At 40.0% G+C, this 15,551-nt stretch overlaps 1 protein-coding gene across 2 annotated transcripts in view; it reads right to left on the bottom strand.

Annotated features, from left to right (window-relative positions):
* The window catches only part of LOC115130174 (5'-AMP-activated protein kinase subunit gamma-2-like), a 115,075-nt gene extending 105,805 nt beyond the window's left edge, over positions 1–9,270 (bottom strand). For both annotated transcript variants that reach the window (XM_029661027.2, XM_029661028.2), the window contains exon 1: positions 8,668–9,270. In XM_029661027.2, the coding sequence (XP_029516887.2) occupies positions 8,668–8,748 (81 nt within the window). In that variant the 5' untranslated portion in view covers positions 8,749–9,270. The remainder of the gene's footprint in view (positions 1–8,667) is intronic.
* Positions 9,271–15,551: the final 6,281 nt, after the last annotated feature.

Genomic DNA, 15,551 nt, shown 5'->3' with positions numbered 1-15,551 from the left:
AAGAGGCTCCTTCTTTGAATACTAACTCACTTGCTAGTTTGGAAGACATTGATAAGAAAAAAACAGAATGTGCTGTGGGCAATGCATTCTGTCCATCAAGCCTTTCAAGTTCAAACTGCCACCTTTGTTTATTGTGGGTAAAAGCTATTAATAGACGCCGATTGTTTAACCTCCAAACAGTTTAAGCTGAACTAACCTCGCCTCGAATTCTTCATAATTATTTTAAACCCTTAGCCACACTGTATCCAAGTCCACAGATATTCTATGAAGAACCCACTGTTCTGTTTTGGATGTTGTTCTGAGGAAAATTCAAAATCAGGCAGAGACTCCAATGCTCCTCCTATAGTAGCTTTCTCAACACTTGTTCCTCAAGCAGAATTTGTATAATCATCTCAGTGTTTCCATAACTTTGGGCTTTACAACTGTGAAACACTGTGTAGGATGTAGGTCTATATCTGAATGTTCTGGAGATGAACAAATTCAAAGACCACATTCTGTGGAACAGGAGAATATACCCTAAGATTTTGACTTGGTTCCAATCTGACATTTTTTATGCAGTCAGAGGATGACCCCTTTCCCCCCAAGCCAAACCCCATAGCAAAGAAACAATAATGTCATCACAGATGTATTCTCCAAAATACTGTTTTTGTTTAAACACAAGGAAAAGCTGCGTGTGTTATTATCACTCCCATTGAGCTTACTTTGACCACTCATGATTTTAACTGGCATACATGCATAAAACTAGATCTATTTTTATGGCAATGCATATTTTATTACTGGAAACTTGAGCATTTGTTGAAAGCAAGACAATTCAGCACTTACTGACCGATTTTTTTGTCAGACAACTAATGTGCAGGTATCCTTTACCCAACAAGCATTAACCAGGCATTGTTTAAGACACGGCATTTTCGAGTATCGAAATGTCTCACCACTGCACTGTATAAGGTATTTATTGAACTAATGTATTACAGCCAACATAAATATATATTGACATGAAATTAAATTAAAGACATACACAAATCTAAATTGGTCACGTCATTTTTTATTTAACTAGGCAAGTCAGTTAAGAACAAATTCTCATTTACAATGACGGCCTACTCCGGCTAAACCCGGACGACACTGGGCCAATTGTTTATTTTCATTTATTTTATTTCACCTTTATTTAACCAGGTAGGCTGGGTATGGTTCTCAATAAGGGACAGCTGTCATTCGTTGTCTCTGATTGGGAATCATACTTAGGTAGCCTGTGTTGCCATCTTAGTTTGTGGGTAGTTCATTTCTGTTTAGCGTTATTCACCTTGCAGGACTGTTTCGGTTTTCCTTTTTGTTGTTTTGTGTATTCAGTGTTCAGTGCAATTCATTAAAGATGAACACGTACCCTGCTGCATTTTGGTCCCATGATTCCTCTTCTTCCGATGAAAGCCGTAACAAACACAGAGTTAAACATGGAGTAAAACAAACGTACAGTCAATAGTACAGTAGAAAAATAAGTCTATATACAATGTGAGCAAAGGAGGTGAGATAAGGGCCATGGTGGCAAAGTAAATACAATATAGGCGCCCCCTTTGGGACTCCCAATCGTGGCTGGATGTGATACAGCCTGGATTCAAACCAGGTACTGTAGTGACGCATCTTGCACTGAGATGCAGTGCCTTAGACCGCTGTGCCACTCGGGAGCCAATAATATGATACATTGTAACTTTTTTGCCCCAATTAGCATCACTGTACCTCATGATGTGTAGTTACATGGGAATCTTTGTCCAGGACAAATTAAACATTCCAACAAGATGCATGTGTCTCCATTGGGATTTTAGGTTGAATTCCCCAGGCTAAGTATAAATGGCACAACCTTGACCTTGGTTTGAACCTCTACAACATGAGAACATACAATATTATTTCCCATTAGTCAAATAGTCCATAATTGTCTAATCCATAGTTCTCAATTTCCTCCATATGACATCTTATTTAATTGCATCCTGTAAGTACATGCTATTATCATGCATGTAACCAACGCATTAATGCTACCTTAACTGACTAAACTACCAATTAGTTGGCAGGCCCGTAAAAAATATACATTCAAGCACATTACATTAATAAGATACCTCAAAATAGAAATGATAGCTCCAAAACACAATGAGAAACTAATATAATTGCTAACATCTGTAAGAAAAAAAACAAACGAGTCCATCTTTCCGTAAAGTCTATACAGACAAACACATTTCCTCTTCCGCACACAGACAGAGAAAGAGGAAGTTGCAGATAAGCCCCCTGCGTCTGCTACACATACATACCTCACTGTGTTGGTTAAAATGGAACTGACAGGAATACCAGCGTGTATGGGAAACAAAACCTTGGATTACAAAATAGCCTACAGCCTTTCAGTACAACATATATTCATTATCAATTGTAATTGAACGCCATCCCTCGCTTTGAGAACTTCAGCGGGCGCTTGATTGGTCTGGCGAGAGTCCCTGAACTTCAAATGTCTCTTTACAAAAGGATTTGTCACACACCCCTTAAAAAAATACTTTAAAAACTCAAGTATTTTGTGAAGTCAAATGTTTTCCAATGCAAATGAACCCGACAACAACATAGAATCAACATTACACCGTTCCAAATTTACACAAGTATTTGCACAGAGGCACGGCCATAAACACTGCACCGGCCTATTGTCAAGACACAATACAACAAAAGAGAGGTGATTATTGTCACCATGGTCCATTGTGGACTCATTGTCCTTGGGGAGCGTATATGTACATATACAGTCATGTCCCTATTTTTCAACGCACTTTTGATATGTACTTTTATACTGTATGACAGAGAATTGTATGATCAGTAAATCTGTACATGCATTCATTCTATTAGAACAAGTTTTTTCCTTTCAATAGAATAATCGAAAACATGTAAAAAGGAGCAAAAGGTGAAATTCACATGTACATTTTTATCCAGACAAAATGTAAAATGGGCGTCTCCTGAAATTTGCATCCGATTCATCAGTCTGTCAATAGTAGCCTAAATATTGAACCAACCGATGATTTGGAGATAACCCATGCTCCTACCAAAACAACTACTCCACTCCAAACATACAACAGCACTGTGCAAAGCCTAATCAATACTGTTATCATCACAATTAATAAGGAATATAATCCTTTCTCTGTCTGGTCCTAGCTTAAAATCACCAGCAGCAGAAAACAAAGAGAGTAAACGTTGCCAACATGTTCCATTGTGAGACACATCAGTGCTTCCCCTCCTATCCGAGCCATACCATATCCACCCAGCACAGTCACAAACCACATAAGCATACCCCTGCAAATTAACATACCTCAGACATGTTGTAGGCTAAATGTATGTGCCAGTGGTATTTCAAAAATAGCTGCATGGATAAAATACAAATCAGATTACTATCACTAGTTGTAGGGATGTATGGTGATCCACTGTCTCCTAAGCATGTCTGGTGTCACGTATAAAACCCGTTGCCTAGCATTGCACATGATAGAGAAAGAGGGAAATTCTTTACGCCTACACTATAGAACTGACATAAACCCAAGAGTGACCTTGTCTTTTGTGTCAAGCAGGCTTAACGGCATCCGTGTCAATATGAGGCAATCTAACGTAACAGTGAATCACACAAATCAGTGTGTAACTTCTCAAAATTAACACTACTGCATTTGTTTGGTCAACAACATACTGCACTACAGTTGGACATTATAAGTAGACCTACACGTATGGAAGGGGATACGCAGGAAGACCTATTCAAATGGCGTTTTTTGTTGTTGTTATTCAACGATAAACACAAAAGGAAACCATTTCCCATGTCTATGAGAACAGGGCAGAGCTTCTTACCGTTTCCACAAATGTAGGGCATTTGGTTTTGTACATTTATCTTGGCATGTCAAAGAAATAGCATAGTGGCACAAAGGAAGATAAGATAGATTGAAACGGTGGGAACATCTATTGTCATCACCAATAATAATTGAGCATCAGATTCCTGACCAATGGAATTCTATGACTTTTCCTTACCCAAGGCCATCAGACTGTTAAACAGCCACCACTAACATTGAGTGGCTGCTGCCAACATACTGACTCAACTCCAGCCACTTTAATAATGGAAACATTGATGTAAAATTTGTATCACTAGCCACTTTAAACAATGCCACTTAATATAATGTTTACATACCCTACATTACTCATCTCATATGTATATACTGTACTCTATACCATCTTGCCATCGTTATGTAATATTTTACATTACATTTAAGTCATTTAGCAGACGCTCTTATCCAGAGCGACTTACAAATTGGTGCGTTCACCTTAAGACATCCAGTGGAACAGCCACTTTACAATAGTGCATCTAAATCTTTTAAGGGGGGGTGAGAAGGATTACTTTATCCTATCCTAGGTATTCCTGAAAGAGGTGGGGTTTCAGGTGTCTCCGGAAGGTGGTGATTGACTCCGCTGTCCTGGCGTCGTGAGGGAGTTTGTTCCACCATTGGGGGGCCAGAGCAGCGAACAGTTTTGACTGAGCTGCGCGGGAACTGTACTTCCTCAGTGGTAGGGAGGCGAGCAGGCCAGAGGTGGATGAACGCAGTGCCCTTGTTTGGGTGTAGGGCCTGATCAGAGCCTGGAGGTACTGAGGTGCCGTTCCCCTCACAGCTCCGGAGGCAAGCACCATGGTCTTGTAGCGGATGCGAGCTTCAACTGGAAGCCAGTGGAGAGAGCAATAATACATGTATCACTAGCCACTTTAAACAATGCCACTTTTATATGTTTACATACCCTACATTTGTCACGCCCTGACCTTAGTATTCTTTGTTTTCTTTATTATTTTGGTTAGGTCAGCGTGTGACGAGGGTGATATATGTGTTTTTGTCCTGTCTAGGGTTTTTGTATGTTTATGGGGTTGTTTCTAGTCTAGGTGATTTTATGTCTATGGTTGCCTGGATTGGTTCTCAATCAGAGGCAGCTGTTTATCGTTGTCTCTGATTGGGGACCATATTTAGGTAGCCATATTCCTTGGGTATTTCGTGGGTTATTGTCTATGTATAGTTGCCTGTGTCAGCACTAGTGTTTATAGCTTCACGGTCGTTTTATTGTTTTGTTAGTTTGTTTATCACGCCGCGCCTTGGTCTCATTACGACGAACGTGACAACATTACTCATCTCATATGTATATACTGTACTCTATACCATCTACTGCATCTTGCCTATGCCATTCTGTACCATCACTCTTTCATAAATTTTAATGTACATATTCTTCATCCCTTTACACCTGTGTGTATAAGGTAGTTGTTGTGAAATTGTTAGGTTAGATTACTCGTTGGTTATTACTGCATTGTCGGAACTAGAAGTACAAGCATTTCGCTACACTCGCATTAACATCTGCTAACCATGTGTATGTGACAAATAAAATTTGATTTGGATTTGATTTATCACTACCAGGTGTGAGAGTCCTTGGACGTCAGGTAAAAACATCACAAGTACCTGTAGAACTCGTCAAGCTTGTCTGAAGGCTATGGCCAAAGGTCGGTGATCTGGAGCACATATAGGCCCTGTCCAAAAACAACCTAACAAGAAGAAGAGCTGAAGAATATGGATTAATTCCAAGCCAAGCTCTCTTCCCTAATCCAATAAAGCCCTCTTCCCTCCATCTTAGTAGCTCTCTAGTGAGCTTGGTACACCATTACTATAGTTATTATTTATTCAGGGGAGTCCAATTGAGACCATAGTTTCATTTGCAATGGTGCACTGAGAACAATCAACTCTCAAACAGAAAAGAAAATAACCGCAGGATACAGCAATAACACTAATAACCCACCACAATCAACCACAACAATAATAAACCACCACAACACTAATAACCTACCACAATCAACCACAACAATAATAAACCACCACAACACTAATAACCCACCACAATCAACCACAACAATAATAAACCACCACAACACTAATAACCCACCACAATCAACCACAACAATAATAAACCACCACAACACTAATAACCCACCACAATCAACCACAACAATAATAAACCACCACAACACTAATAACCCACCACAATCAACCACAACAATAATAAACCACCACAACACTAATAACCCACCACAATCAACCACAACAATAATAAACCACCACAACACTAATAACCCACCACAATAAACCACAACAATAATAAACCACCACAACACTAATAACCCACCACAATCAACCACAACAATAATAAACAACCACAACACTAATAACCCACCACAATCAACAACAATAATAAACCACCACAACACTAATAACCCACCACTATCAACCACAACAATAATAAACCACCACAACACTAATAACCCACCACAATCAACCACAACAATAATAAACCACCACAACACTAATAACCCACCACAATCAACCACAACAATAATAACCCATCAAAATCAACCACAACAATAATAACCCACCACAATCTACCACCACACTAATAACCCACCACAATCAACCACAACAATAATAACCTACCACAATCAACCACAACACTATTAACACACCACTATCAACCACAACAATAATAACCCACCACAATCAACCACAACAATAATAACTCACCACAATCAACCACAACAATAATAACCCACCACAATCAACCACAACAATAATAACTCACCACAATAATAACCCACCACAATCAACCACAACAATAATAACTCACCACAATCAATCACAACACTAATAACCCACCACAATCAACCACAACAATAATAAACCACCACAACACTAATAACCCACCACAATCAACCACAACAATAATAACCATCAAAATCAACCACAACAATAATAACCCACCACATCTACCACAACACTAATAACCCACCACAATCAACCACAACAATAATAACCTACCACAATCAACCACAACACTATTAACACACCAATCAACCACAACAATAATAACCCACCACAATCAACCACAACAATAATAACCCACCACAATCAACCACAACAATAATAACTCACCACAATAATAACCCACCACAATCAACCACAACAATAATAAACCACCGCAATCAATCACAACACTAATAACCCACCACAATCAACCACAACACTAATAAACTACCACAATCAACCACAACACTAATATCCACCACAATCAACCACAACACTAATAGCCCACCACAATCAACCACAACACTAATAAACCACCACAATCAACCACAACACTTGCAAACCTCAGTGAATTCATCCCTCAGCTGTGTTCTAAACTGACCTATTGGCACCAGGGGTTCAAGATGTAAGGAGGTTTGTAAATTATTCTAAACATGGGGTGTATTCAAGTTGAAGGCTGATTTACTTAGGTTGGTAGAGACACAAAGGACCTCAAGAGTTAACCAACCCTGTGAGCAGGTTTGGTGCCCTGTATTTTTTTTACTTTAATAGAGAAGTGAGATATGTTCGAAGCTTGTGCAGCAGAGCTTTGTATACAACATGTAGAAATGAAGTGATCTACTGTACATTAATTACACTGTAGTTCTACAAGGACAACCATTTCAGATCACAGAGAAGCAGGCCACAAGGGCAGAAAGAGCAAAGCTTTGTCAATTTGGAATCAGGCCTTCTGCTCTTTTGCTCCATAAATAAAACACCATCTTGTTGAGGGAGTGCAGATGGATGCCCAGCAGGTCATTGGTTATAAACTGTCTGTGACCACTTCCTTTATAACACATGGTGAGTTTGGAGATCCATGAGGAAGGGCCCTAATTCACAGAATGTTCCATGATGTGAATTTGCCTTAACATCAGCATCACTGATTTGAAGGTCATCCCTCTTCTCAAGGTCTGGGATTTTGCATAACAGCAATATCAGTGACAATAATGACAGCATATATCTCCACATAAGTAAATGTATGTGTCTGTGTGTGCACATGAATATGTGAGTAATGATATCGATTGCCTATTAGTATTCACATCATGAGGCATGATCCCTAGTATCTCCACTAACTATTGTCACCTAAACATGTAATTACAGGATATATGTGCAGTGCCTTTGGTCTAGCTGATATCATACTGACTTGGAATGACTCACGATGACTGCTGACCTCAAACTGAATACAGATGTTACATTCTCTCTCCTACAGCCGAAGAGGAAGCTGTGAAAATCTCTTGAGTATACTACTACCGAGTTATGTCATGATGGCTATACATTTCATATTATTATTATTAGAATGGCCCTGAAAATATAAAATATATTATTATTATAAGGCTTTGTGCATGCTGTAAAATGTACATTTCTTGTCATGGACTTAAATTGACAACATAAATTGAATATGGTTCATAAAATGTAACACACAGCATGAAGAAGACAGGAATCTCAACGCAAACAACTGGGCTAACCCCATAAATATGGAGATAACTAAGCGTGTGTGTTGTGTTAATCTATTTTCTGCATGACATATGCCACAGATTCCGAGCCAGGCATTCTTTACCGCGGATATATTGTATACACATTCAAAAGAAACACTATGGAGAACAAAAAAATGTTGCAACAGTATATTTCACTGAAGGAAACACATACCACAACCCCGCCCACATGTAGGCTACATGCCCAACTTCAGAGCAGAGCGAACATAAATAGTAAATAGGTTATCATTTCGCCCCAATTAATATGTCTGAAGACAAAAACTTACGGGCATGTTCAATCGAAGCGTCCTCTTCTTTCTAGGTGTCTTCGCGTCTCTCTTCTTGGAGTCATTTGCTGTGCTTCCCATATTTTTCTAGAATTCTCTAAACAACTGGACTCGTTAAATCGTTTTTAAAAATGCGTTACTTTGGCTACTCTCGTGCTAGATAGACTGGCAACAGTGGAAGTGTGGTAAATGATACCAAAACAATCACTGCAAAAACATTATTCGGATTCTGACAGATGTCCTTATGGCAAGTAGGTCCGTGTACTGTACGCATTAATGTGCTCCTAAACTCAACTCGTTTGTTGATGAAAGTTATCGGCTTGAGATCGGATATTTTAGACCTGACAAAAAAAATACACCGCGCAGAATGCGATTCACTTGGCATAAAATGTAGCCTTCCCTTCTGGGTAGCTTATGACACGCGCTGATATTTCAAACGACAACAAACTGCAAGAGTAAATCCACAATTGAAACAAGGAAGGTCGTATTATAATGCAAATGCAGACGTTCCCAGAAAGGATTTGATGAGTTCACGCTTCACAATGGAGAGACAAGTACGCATGCACGTTGGTTGGCCAGTGGCCACTGGTACCAGCTCGGGCTAATCGTGGGACCAGTGCCAGTGGGTGCGTCAAGCTTTGCGCGCAGCTCCGAATTGTCACATGGCTGTGTTTACGTTGTGGCAGCAGCATGAGGAAGCAACTGACCTATAATTGAATAAAAGTGTAAGTATTATATTTTCTTGACGTACACCATCATATTCACCAGCGAAATAAGCTTCAGACTGATTCTGTTTACAATCCTTCTACAATGGCCAACATATGGCGGCCCTACAGTTCACTCTCATGATCTGCAGTCATCATCATAATCAAAGTCCCAGCCTCTCCGATATGGCCACCATGTGGTCTCAATGGAATACTACACTTGATATATATATATATTTTTTTTTTTTACCCCTTTTTCTCCCCAATTTCGTAGTATCCAATTGATGTGATAGTTTGGTAAACATGGGGCCCATATCAACAGTAGAAAGTGGCTTCTTCTCCATGTCACATCTTCCTCGTCTTAACTGGTTTGGCCTTACAGGCCTGTTCGAAACTCGAAATCAATTCATGAATAGGAATGAGTTATCAGGAATTAATTCAGCTTTCACCTACCTGTTTTCAGATCAGTTTAGTTGAAGGAAAGGATAAAAATACATTTAATATTGAGATCCACCCATTGTTGAACTTATACCTAGAGTGATTTGTGATTTAATAACAGGCAACTTAAAAATATTCTAGTTAAATATGAGACACATTACAATTCCCACAAAGTGGGTTAAACCCTATTGGCATGATGCATATGATGTTTGCCATTCACACCAGCAACCCAGGTTTGCTACACTGGTGTCAAAAGTGGGTTGGTGACCATTTGGCCATCAGAACGCACGGCCCAGGATGTGTGAGGGGGCTGAATAGTTGACACACAGGGATGTGGCTTACTGTTTGGAGAGAGCAGTGTAGGAATCCTCCCTCTATGAGCCCAATAAAAATTGGTGCGATGCATAAGGTGTTTGCCTTTCACACCAGCAACCTGGGTTCGCTTCCCCGCCATTCCACAATATTGTGAAGATTAGGCTGAAGATTGCATGAAGATACAAATTAGAAGTCATTTTCCAATACCTGTTATGACTCGGTCCAGAAAAATGCCTCTACCTACACCCAGGTTGGATAAATGTAAGCAATATGGTGAAAATTCCATCTGAGGCAAGGTGGAGCTACAATCATAGACAGTGAGTGCCAAAAGTATTGGGACACATTGTTGTTGTTTTGGCTTTGAACTCCAGAACTATGAGGTTAAAGTGCAGACTGTCAGCTTTCATTTCAGGGTATTATCATCCATATCAGATGAACCATAGGCATTACAGCACTTCTTGTACACAGCACTTCTTGTACACTTCTTTTACATAGTGGTTAAGTATTTGTTCCCATATTCATAGCACGCAATGACTACATCAAGCTTGTGACTACAAATTTGTTGAATGTCCTGTTTGTTTTGGTTGTGTTTCAGATTATTTTGTGCCCAATAGAAATGAATGGTAAATAATGTATTGTGTAATTTTGGAGTCACTTTTATTGTAAATAAGAATAGAATGTTTCTAAACACTTCTACATTACTGTGGATGCTACCATGGTTGCAGATAATCCTGAATGTATCGTGAATAATGATGAGTGAGAAAGTTACAGGCGCACAAATATCATGTAATATATAATTCAGGTTTAAGTTTGCATGTTTACAGTAAAATCCTGATTGACATGTACAAATACAGAAATCTCACAATACTTTCACTGGATGGCCCTATGACTTTCTAAAGTGTTACACAGTGCTTTCACTGACTATGACTATGCCTATGCCTTACTGGCCCAGTTCAAAACTTAACAAAAACAGTGACAATTTCTGAATGAAAGAACATTTTAAACAGTTATGTACTACACACTTACGAATAAACAATAAATAAACTCAGCAAAAAAACAAACATCCTCTCACTGTCAACTGCGTTTATTTTCAGCAAACTTAACATGTGTAAATATTTGTATGAACTTAACAAGATTCAACAACTGAGACATAAACTGAACAAGTTCCACAGACATGTGACTAACAGAAATGGAATAATGTGTCCCTGAACAAAGGGGAGGGGGTATCAAAAAAAGTAACAGTCAGTATCTGGTGTGGTCACCAGCTGCATCTGCTCATGGACTGCACCAGATTTGCCAGTTCTTGCTGTGAGATGTTACCCCACTCTTGCACCAAGGCACCTGCAGGTTATTATTTTTTTTTTTTAACCTTTATTTAACTAGGCAAGTCAGTTGAGAACAAATTCTTATTTTCAATGACAGCCTAGGAACAGTGGGTTAACTGCCTTGTTCAGGGGCAGAACGACAGATTTGTACCTTGATAGCTCGGGGATTTGAACTTGCAACCTGTTACGTTCTGACCTTTATTTCCTTTGTTTTGTCGTTATTTAGTATGGTCAGGGCGTGAGTTGGGGTGGGCAGTCTATGTTTGTTTTTCTATGATTTTGGGATTTCTATGTTTCGGCCTAGTATGGTTCTCAATCAGAGGCAGGTGTCATTAGTTGTCTCTGATTGAGAATCATACTTAGGTAGCCTGGGTTTCACTGTTTGTTTGTGGGTGATTGTCTATGTTAGTTGCTTATGTCAGCACAGTTCTTATGATAGCTTCACGGTCGTTATTTGTTTATTGTTTTTGTACAGTTTAGTTCGTGTTTGGCCCTAGCCCTCACCCTCCGATCCAACAGGTCCCAGAGGTGCTCAATGGGATTGAGATCAGGGAACTTTGCTCGTCATGGCAAAATACTGACATTCCTGTCTTGCAGGAAATCACGCACAGAACGAGCAGTATGGCTGGTGGCATTGTCATGCTGGAGGGTATGGTCAGGATGAGCCTGCAGGAAGGGTACCATATGAGGGAGGAGGATGTCTTCCCTGTAACGCACAGCGTTGAGATTGCCTGCAATGACAACAAGCTCAGTCCGATGATGCTGTGACACACCGCCCCAGACCATGACGGACCCTCCACCTCCAAATTGATCCCGCTCCAGAGTACAGGCCTCGGTGTAACGCTCATTCCTTCAACGATAAACACGTATTCAACCATCACCCCTGGTGAGACAAAACCCGTGACTCGTCAGTGAAGAGCACTTTTTGCCAGTCCTGTCTGGTCCAGCGATGGTGGGTTTGTGCCCATAGGTGACATTGTTGCTGGTGATGTCTGGTGAGGACCTGCCTTACAACAGGCCTACAAGCCCTCAGTCCAGCCTCTCTCAGCCTATTGCGAACAGTCTGAGCACTGATGGAGGGATTGTGCGTTCCTGGTGTAACTCGGGCAGTTGTTGTTGCCATCCTGTACCTGTCCTGTGTTCGGATGTACCAATCCTGTGCAGGTGTTGTTACACGTGGTCTGCCACTGCGAGGACGATTAGGCGTCTCACAGTACGAGCATTGCAATGTATTGCCCTGGCCACATCTGCAGTCCTCATGCCTCCTTGCAGCATGCCTAAGGCATGTTCACACAGATGAGCAGGGAACCTGGACATCTTTCTTTTGGTTGTTTTTCAGAGTCAGTCGAAAAGCCTCTTTAGTGTCCTAAGTTTTCATAACTGTTACCTTAATTGCCTACCGTCTGTAAGCTGTTCCACCGGTGCATGTTCCATTCCACAGGTGCATGTTCCGTTCCACAGGTGCATGTTCATGAATTGTTTATGGTACATTGAACAAGCATGGGAAACAGTGTTTAAACCCTTTACAATGAAGATCTGTGAAATTATTTCGATTTTTACAAATTAGCTTTGAAAGACAGGGTCCTGAAAAAGGGTTGTTTCTTTTTTTGCTGGGGACATTACCTTTAGGGAAGGTGCTCACAATAAACTTGTTGGACCCCAAAACATCAAAACCTCTCCATCAAAACCTCTCCAAACACAACATAATAAGCAACCATTTGAAAACATTATTGCAGTGGAATGACTTTCGAAGCATTAAACATTTGGATTTTGTCAACCTTAAAATCAACAAACACTGATACAAATAAAACATACCTTCTGAACGCATATCGCCTTCTGAACGCTATTGTCCATAGCCCTAAAATAACCTTTTTCCTCGGGGGACCTGGGAAATGTCCCCATGAGGGAAAATATTCCTTATTTTACTATCTTTGTGGGGAGTTTTTGGTATTTCGTTACCCGCGAGGATAGTAATACAAGTGCATGTGCAAGCACAAACAGACAGACACACACACAGAGAGAACAGGAGACATATTTAATATATACAGTCATTGGCTTTTATACCTTTTACATGTAAAACACTAATTAAGGTCCCCTGCAAAACATAATTAGAAAGCATGGTTCCTACCCGGTTACATAATGGGAAACACTCTTTTTTTCACCCCACTTACTTCTTGATACCAGAGTACCTTTCATAGCAGTGTTGCGTCTTTGGCTATGCCGGATTAAGTGATATGACATGCTATTCTATAAAATAATTTCTCCGTAATTAATATCACCTGATTGAGATAATCATGTAAATGTAATTAACTAGAGAGTCGGGCACCACGAAATAATATTTATAGAGCTGTTATCTTCCGAATAAACTCTTAAAGACCTAGTAATATTTTACATCAATAGCAATCAATATTAATCCTCATCTTAATTCAGTCTCATCTGAAAGTTGTCAATTCTTGGTTATCTGCACGAACCCTGGCTAACAATTTGAATCAGCAATACAAAATTGGGTTTAATTATTTATTTACAAAATACCTAACTAATCATACAGAGTTACACATACACATAATTAAATCATAACTTGATTACAAATGACGTCATAAAGGAAAACGTCCCTAGTGGGCGGAACAGATATGACAGCTTGTTACACAAAGGAAAAGGGCTGGGTTTGAGTGAAAGAGCGGGAAGACTGAGGGACACAGGGAGAAGCTGTGCTATCGTAAATACAGTATCTTATGCATTCTAAATTACCGCCCATTTGGAAAAGGAAAATGCAATAAATATTTACTCTGAGCTGCGCTTTGGTAGGTTGGTGGTAGATGGAAGGCCGTGTTGCCAAACCGAGTCCTTTGAAGAGTGTCTCTGGTTGTCAATTGGATACGTTGTAGTAACATCATTGGGTGATAGACGGGATACTCTGTCTGTTCCTTCCTAACCCTCGTTGCATCTGCTGTTGCTAACTCAACGGCTATGAGGTATCACTTCTGTAGTGAATAAGAGTTCAAAGTTCATACCATTCGCATCCAAGCTCACGCTGATGTTGGCTTCGTTCTGTAGTTATTATCTGAACCATTCTGACATTGGACCGTCGTCCTCACATCCTCGGAACAGGAGGTTATATTGTCATCAAGGGCTTATATAGGAAGGGAGAGGAGGGCGTGTTTGAAAAGTTTTATAGCCCATGTCCCTTCACAGGGGCGGGCCACTGATTGAGCAGCCCTATCTTATGAAAACCCAAATCTCTCATTTTAGAAGATAAAATCACATTTCATCCCATCAGGAATAATTTCATATTCAAACATTTAAATTGAACAACAATTCCATGTGAATCCGATGACTCTGATGTGTAGACTTTCCACTGTAGAGTTTATGTCATCTTATCATTGATGAAAATGTCTCAGATGACAACCGAACTGACATCATATTCATTAAGTACCACCGCACATGTTCAATTGTTCGGATTACCCGAATATTGTTCATTTCCCCCCACCTTCTGATGTTCCCAGAATCTCTATGTTAACCAATGTTTTTGCAAATGTAACATCAGTAGGGTAGAGAGAGGAAAAAGGGGGGAAGAGGTATTTATGACTGTCATAAACCTACGTCATGACAGCAGGTTAGGAGAATTTACGCAGCAGGTTGGGAGAATTAACATAGCAGGTTAAGAGGCTCAGAGGCTAAGGTTAGAAAAAGGGTTAGGGTTAGCAAAAATGCTTTCCTCATCTACAATGAAAATGATTTTGTATTGGAGTGGCATGAAATCACAGCTCCCATCTTCTCTTCTGATGTGAATAGTCTGCAAACTCATCAGTTCATCACTTTCCCTAGGAATTTCTAAAAACCTATCAAACCTATGTATTTCTATAAAATTCTTACATTGTACAAATGGGATCACTCTCACCTTAATTTTTTTTGTCTGAAGAAGGAAACTGCTTGTCCTCACCTCAGTGGTCCACACTATAGAGAATCATAGAGGCCTCTAGTGGCCAAACGGCTGTTTTAGCATTGGCAGCACCATTGAGGACTTCCACCATTTTAATGTAGTCAACTGGGTGGGACTTCCAACTTCATTGAGTTGGAACCGGGTCATCAGGAGGGCTCAACT

Source organism: Oncorhynchus nerka, linkage group LG6 (assembly GCF_034236695.1).
Source record: "Oncorhynchus nerka isolate Pitt River linkage group LG6, Oner_Uvic_2.0, whole genome shotgun sequence".
NCBI lineage: Eukaryota > Metazoa > Chordata > Actinopteri > Salmoniformes > Salmonidae > Oncorhynchus > Oncorhynchus nerka.
The sequence above is the reverse complement of the archived record's forward strand: the minus strand, read 5'-3'. Positions and strand labels throughout refer to the sequence as shown.